The sequence below is a fragment of the Elephas maximus genome, chromosome 25 (genome assembly GCF_024166365.1).
Source record: "Elephas maximus indicus isolate mEleMax1 chromosome 25, mEleMax1 primary haplotype, whole genome shotgun sequence".
NCBI classification, from domain to species: domain Eukaryota; kingdom Metazoa; phylum Chordata; class Mammalia; order Proboscidea; family Elephantidae; genus Elephas; species Elephas maximus.
In genome coordinates, this window is record NC_064843.1 from 12,547,049 (window position 1) to 12,554,264 (window position 7,216).

A 7,216-nucleotide genomic window follows, 5' to 3' on the forward strand; every position below is an offset into this window, starting at 1 on the left:
CATGGTTTCACAGGAAATCCCAGTGAGTTGGCTTAAGAACGTGTTCAGTGCTTCTGTTCTACCTTCTCTTCATGGAGTAGTGTCTGGGGTCTTAAAAGCTTGCAAGTGGCCATCTAAGGAATGACAATTGGTCTCCATTTGCCTGGAGCAACAGAGGAAGGAGGAGAGTCAGGAATAGGAGGAGGATATGGAATGTGTGGCTGATTGCCTCTGTGAACAACTGTCCCTTTGCTGTTAGACAAGAGCTGGATGGTGCCCAGCTACCATTACTGAACATTTTGATCAGAGTCTGTGGAAGAATCCTTATCAAAAGGGGGATAATGCTGAACAGAATTTAAAATTCTAATGGACTTAAGACTTTCTGCAGCCATGGAAGCTACATAAACCCCTGAAAGTTGCCCTGAGATAAACCAAAAATATCCCCTGAACTCTTCTTAAAACCATACGATAGTTTAGCTTAACTATTAAAAAATAAATATATGTCTTGAGCATTATTCTCTCTCAAGAACTATCTATATGGGATTAAATTGACAGTGGCAACTCAGAAGATTAAATAGGAACCTTAGAGGGCAGTTAGTTTATGTTAATAGGAGAGAAACAACTCAGAAAAGTAGGGTGAGAATAGTTGTACAACTTGAAGAATTAATGTTACTGAATCAATTGTACATGTAGAAACTGTTAAATTAGTGTATGTTCTGCTGTGTATATTCTCAACAAAATAAATTTTTTTAAAAAAAGAAAAGAAAATTACCCATCTATTCTTTTTTTCAGGATGAACCAGAAAGTAATGAGCTTGATTACCTATGGGTTATGTGTGAGATCTTGCTGGGAGGACTTGGAAAGAAGGAACATTTCTCCGAGGTTACCTTTTGGAATAGTTTTGCACGTTTGGAACCATAGTAGCATTTGACATATTCAAAGAAATAAAATTAAATCAACAAAGATAGGAGGAAAACCCCAAAATAGAATGCAAAATGAAACAAAGATAACTGTATTTCGAACGAATGATGTGATCACAGTGAACAGGGCGAAATCAACCTGATTAACCTTTGAACACAGAGAACTTTGACCATGTCTTCAGTCTAAAGCAAGGGTTGGCAAACTACAGCCCAAAGGTCAAATCTGGCCCACCACCTATTTTTGTAAATAAAATTCACAGCACAGCCACTCGTTTATGTACTGTGTGTGGCCTCTTTCATTCTTTTATGGCAGAATTGAGTAGGTGGAACAGACTGTGTAGTCTGCAAAGCTTAAGATATTTACTGTTTGATCCTTTACAGAAAAAGTTGGCCAGCTCCTTGTGTACTGACCAAAAAAAAAAAAAAAAAACCTGTACATAAATCTTAAACTATATTTTGTGTATTTGTATTTTGTATGGATGTTGTTGTTAGGTGCTATTAAGTCAGTTCCGACTCATAGCGACCGCATATACAACAGAACAAAACACTGCCCAGTCCTGCACCATCATTACAATTGTTGTCACGGTTGAGCCCACTGTTGCAGCCACTTAGTCCCTCTTGTAGAGGGTCTTCCCCCTCTTCACCGACCTTTTGCTTTACAAAGTGTGGTGTTCTTCTCCAGGGACTGTTCCCTCCTGGTAACATGTCCAAAGTATGTGAGATGAAGTCTTGCCATCTTTGCTTCTAAAGAGCATTCTGGCAGTACTTCTTCCAAGACAGATTTGTTTGTTCTTCTGGCAGTCCATGGTATTGCCAGTATTCTTTGCCAACACCATAGTTCAAAGCCATCAATTCTTCTTTGGTCTTATTCATTGTCAGTTCATTTTGTATGAATATGGGTGAACTAAAACCACTTTCTTTGAATTTTAAGATTAAATAAATGAGTACACTGATGTTAGAAGTCAGGTTTCTCACTACTGTAGAAGTTACCCAATTGGGGTCCGTGCCCTGGAACAGAGAGAGAGAAATTTTATTAGGAGGTGACACCAATGGTTTGGTGGGCTTTGAGCAGGGGGAACTGTGGCAGAGTGGGGAAAGGCTTGGTGGTGGCTTCAAAAAGAGCCTGTCCTGAGCAGCTAAGAGGGGTCTGTCATAAGGGGGCCGAGAGGAGGCCTGCCCTCAGGAGCCTGCACAGCCGAGAGGAGCTGAGAGAGCTGTCCTGCCCTTCTGAAGAAGGGAGACTTTGCCTGCAGCCTTCCTGATCCTGAGTTGTACGTTGTTCCTTAGTAAACCACTTAACTGTAAGTATGGCAGTGAGTTCTATGTGGCTGTTGCAACAGATTATCGAACCCAGAAGAGAAGCAGAAAGCATTGTGAGGAGGACGGCTGGTGTTAGAATTGGTAAAAAGGTTGGAGGGTGGATGTATGTCTGACTTCCACCTCAAGGGAGCCCGCTTTGGGCTGATCCTGATCATGATCCCCCATGCAGTTGGACAGGTTCAAGTGCTACTTCTCTGCCATCCCCACACATACACCTTCTGCACTGGGAAGCCCACCAGACTGAGTGACTTTATGTCTTACCAGCCCTTTACAATGAGAAAAGTCACGAAGGAGATTTCCACACAGGAAACTGTTATTTCCAAGAAATTCCAAAGTGTTATGGGCAGTATATATCAATGTTAAGTCTCCATGGCTTAGAGGTTTTTAGTAGCAGAAAAAGCCTAACCATAATAGAACCTGTTTACAAGGCAGAACAATGTCTGATGTTACTTGAGAAGTTCCCAGTCAGGCTGACGTGTTGAAGAGGTTTTTGGTGTGGATTATCTGAATTAAAATACCTAAATGCACTGCCGTCAAGTCAGTTCTGACTCAGTGGCCTTATAGGACAAAGTAGAACTGCCCCGTAGGGTTTCCAAGGCTGTAAATCTTTACTGAAGCAGAATGCCCATCTTCCTTCTGTGTCGGCTGGTGGGTTCGAATTGCAGACTTGGTGGTTAGCAACCGTGAGCTTTAACCACTGCACAACCAGGTCTCATTCTGGATTGCAATAGAATATGTAATTTGTAAAAATGGCATATAAGTGAATTATTGGTGGGAAACAAATTGTGTTGTATAAATTGTCGATTACAAGCGTGGCAATAAGATTGTTAGTTGCCCTTGAGTTAATTCTGATGTATGGTGACCCCACATTACCAAGTAGAACTGCTCCATGAGGTTCTCAAGGCTGTGACCTTTCAGAAGCAGATCACCAGGCTCTCTTTTGAACCACTAGACTTTTAGCCCGTTGTCAAGTGCATAACTGTTTGTGCCACCCAGGGACTCCAGCAATGAGATGCCGTCTGTCATGAGAGACGAACAGCCCAGGCTGCCCACTTATGGCTACTTAACCTTTCTCTCTCCAGCAGAACCGAAGCCAGAACTCTACCCCTGCTCCTCCTGCCTTCTGGCTGTCTCCTGTCAGCAATTCCTCAGCCAGCACGTGCTTCAGATCTTCTCAGTCTTCTGTGCACAACATCACTTCCATCCAGGGCGTTCCAGCCTAGGGCATCAGAAGCAGCCAGAGCAGCAGGATTCTGATCTCAGCTGCTGGAGGGAAAACACAGAAGGTCAAGACAGAGAAGTCTCCAGACTCCTGTGTGGGAGGACAGGGGAGGGAGAGACTTCAAGGTTGTTCTCCAGCCCACCCCGAAGAGAGTCAGCAAGCCCTGGAGAAGGCAATACAGAGGTAGGGATAGAGCCCAGCTCAGGCCAAAGGGTAGAGTCTGTGGAAAGAGGCAAAGGGCTGAAGGAATTAGAATTGTCGAGATTAGGAGCAGTCATCTATAGAGAGGATGAACCAGATTGTGGCCTGAAGTCAGACTTTATCACATACCAGAGGTTCCTCTTACAGGAGAAGCCCTTTGTGTGCAGTGAGTGTGGACGAGGCTTTACCCAGAAGTCAGCCCTCCTTAAGCATCAGAGGATACACACAGGAGAGAAGCCACATGTGTGCAAGGAGTGTGGGCGAGGGTTTAGCTATAAGTCAATTCTCACCACACACCAGAGGACGCACTCAGGGGAGAGACCTTACGTGTGCCTGGAGTGTGGGCAGGGCTTTAACCAGAAGTCAGGCCTCATCAGACATCAATGGAAACACACAGATAAGAAGCCTTATGTTTGCAGTGAGTGTGGCAAAGGCTTTACCCATAAATCAAGCCTCACTGTACACCAGAGGAAACACTCAGGGGAGAAGCCTTATGTTTGCAATGAATGTGGTCGAGGCTTTACCCAGAAATCAGTCCTCCTTACGCACCAGAGGACACACTCGGGGGAGAAGCCATATGTGTGCAAGGAGTGTGGGCAAGGCTTTAGCCGGCAGTCACGCTTCCTTCTCCACCAGTGGACACACTCAGGGGAGAAGCCACATGTGTGCAAGGTATGTGGGCGAGGCTTTATCCGGAAGTCAAATCTTATCACACACCAGAGAACACACTCAGGGGAGAAGCCATATGTATGCAAGGAGTGTGGGCGAGGCTTTAGCCAGAAGTCAGGCCTCCTTCTCCACCAGAGGACACACTCAGGAGAGGAGACATATGGGTGCAAGGAGTGTGGTCGAGACTTTAGCCAGAAGTCTCACCTCGTTCTCCACCAGAAGACACACTCAGGAGAGAAACCACATGTGTGCAAGGAGTGTAAGCGAGGCTTTAAACGGAAGACAAATTTCATCAGACACCAGAGGACACACTCAGGCGAGAAACCTTACGTGTGCTTGGAGTGTGGGCGAGGCTTTAGCCAGAAGTCAGGCCTCCTTCTCCACCAGAGGACACACTCAGGGTAGAAGCCATATGTGTGCAGTGAGTGTGGCTGAGGTTTTAGCCAGAAGCCAGGCCTCGGCAGACATCAGAAGACACACTCAGATAAGAAGTCTTGTGTTTGCAGTTAGTGTGGCCAGTGCTTTAACTGCAGATCACTCCTCACGCACCAGAGCACACAACAAAAGGTCTGTGTGTGCAGGGAAAATGGGCAAGAATTGGGGGGAAAAGCACATTTCGGTGTACATCAGAGAATGGGTCTTTTTTGGGTGGGGAGAATCCTTATGTGGGGAGGGAGAATGGGAGGTGCTGTAGCAATAAGTTACACCCCCTCTTGCACCAGAAGACAGGGAGGGAGCTGTGTGGGCAGGGTCTGTGGGCGGAGCTTCATTCTCCTGTCCCTCCTCAACTTAGTACAGAATGTTGCCACCACCTATTACTGCTTCACCCACCTCTGAGGAGTTTCAAAAGTCTCCTGATTGCCTGTACTCTGAGGTGATGGTGTCAGTAGTAACTAAGTAGACTAATTTTCCACTTTGGGTAACTAGATGGAATAGAAAATTAGAAAGCTTAAGTAATCCTGGAATGGTTGAGCTGTTTGATACAGCAGTTCTTTCCCATGATTTGTTGTCTTTTTACTGTAATAAAATTTTTCTTTAATAAACCGTAACTCAGGCTCTGTCACTCATCTCTTCTAAATGGCACATGGAATTCAAATTCACACTCCAAGTTTCTTGAATGAATTCAACCCTTAAGAAAAAAAAGTCCTAAATGTGTTTATTGGGGAATCTGATCCTTTACATGGGGAGAGGCCTGATCTAGGTTATGGAGACAGATGCCAGGAGAAAGGACAGAATGTCCCACATCTCCAGGGACTCGATTACCTCTTCCCCTAACTGATAATTTTTTCTGTCACTATCTTCTCTTGGCTTCTGTGAAAGCTCCCTTCCCTGGTTTTCCTTCTTGCTTTCTAGTCTCTATGCTGGTCTGCTGAATCTTTCTCCACCCATGGAAGTATTGCTGTTCCCTAATGCTCAGTTCCCAGTCCTAACTCCAAGGTCCTTTTAACCACCCACTGTCCCTCACTTTGAAGTCAGCTTTCCAGAGCCTTCCACATTCCAGGGTCAGGTCCTTTAACCATATCCAGACTGTTCTCCAGTCTTGTTGCTTTGGGCCTCTTGGCCACTCTGTACATCAGGTCAACAATTATCAGTCTAAAGACCCCTAAACACATTTCTAATACTAGGTGTATGTCCCCTCAGCCTTCCAATCCTAGGACCCAGTCCTGCTGCTGACAACTCTGACATCATTCAAATAACTACTCTGAGACAGCCTAGCCATACTACCTCCATTGTTGTACACTCTGAGGACCTGGCCCTGTAGCCATGCCCTGTCTAGTGCTCTTCCTTCGGAGCCCAAATTTCCCAGTTTGGCGCGGTAAAGAGCTGGACTGTTGACCAAAAGGTTGGCAGTTTGAATCCACCAGCCACTCCTTGGAAACCCTATGGGGGCAGTTCTACTCTGTCCTATAGCGTTGCCATGAATCAGAATTGGCTCAATGGCAGCGGGTTTAGGTTTTTTTGGCATGTCCTGCTCTTACCCCGTGTCCTGGGTCAGTAACTATTCACTGCAGAGGGCTTGGTTAGGCTCTGGAAAATTTGTTTGCCCAGTTGGAGTTTGCCAGGCCGACAGAATGGGTATCAGACTTTGAGAATCAGAAAAAGCACTGAGTGTTTCTGACACCCCGTCAAAGCAGGGCATGGGAAAATGTCAGATGAGTCACTGGCCCCAGCCTCTACCCACTTTCCCTCACCTTGAAGTCTGCTTTCGAGAGGATCCTGATTCTGCTCAGGTGGGGAGGTAGGGTAGGAGCGCCTGGGGTGGTGGGCCCCTGTTCTTTGCCACCTTTGCCCTAATGTCCCTTGGCCAGAACTCCCCCCTGGTCAGAACTGGAAGCCATGGGGAAAGGGATATGGATATGTAATCCCTAGGGGTTCGAGGGGTTAGCGTTCCTGATAACCCCAAGGCCTCTTCCCTGCTGTTGGGGATAAATGCAACCAAGAAAACCAGCACCTTTCTTGGGAAAAAGGGATGGAAATAAGAGAAAACAGTGCGTACTTACCTTACCAAAATCCCCCATAACCTGTAGCAACCTCAGCCATGCCCAGGGATGGCCTGTCAGTCCTGGCCTAGCAGAGGGAGGAAGCAAAGGGGTCATCTTTCCAGACCTGGCAGGGGGCTCCCCAGACTGCTGCTCGCTTCCTCCTTTGTATCTTAGAAGGTCTGCTGGAATCAGGTCCCCATCACTCCATCCCAGCGGGAAGCAGAACTGAGGTGTGCTGAGGTCTGCAGCGGAGAAAGCAAGGGGGAGGCTATAGAAAGGGACCCACGAATGCCCCACCATCCCAGACTTTGGCTGTGGTGCCCAGGGAGGATGATGAGGTTAGATTCTGTGTTAGGAGCCCATGGCTGATTCCTGACATTAGGTCAGTGGTCTCAAACTCAAATACCTGCAGAGCCCAGACA

General features: G+C 46.4%; 1 protein-coding gene across 1 annotated transcript in view; it reads left to right on the forward strand.

Annotated features, from left to right (window-relative positions):
- The window catches only part of LOC126067742 (zinc finger protein 343-like), a 78,208-nt gene extending 72,856 nt beyond the window's left edge, over positions 1 to 5,352 (forward strand). The window contains exon 5 of the mRNA XM_049869929.1: positions 3,302 to 5,352. Coding sequence (XP_049725886.1) covers positions 3,302 to 4,716 — 1,415 coding nt within the window. The 3' untranslated portion in view covers positions 4,717 to 5,352. The remainder of the gene's footprint in view (positions 1 to 3,301) is intronic.
- Positions 5,353 to 7,216: the final 1,864 nt, after the last annotated feature.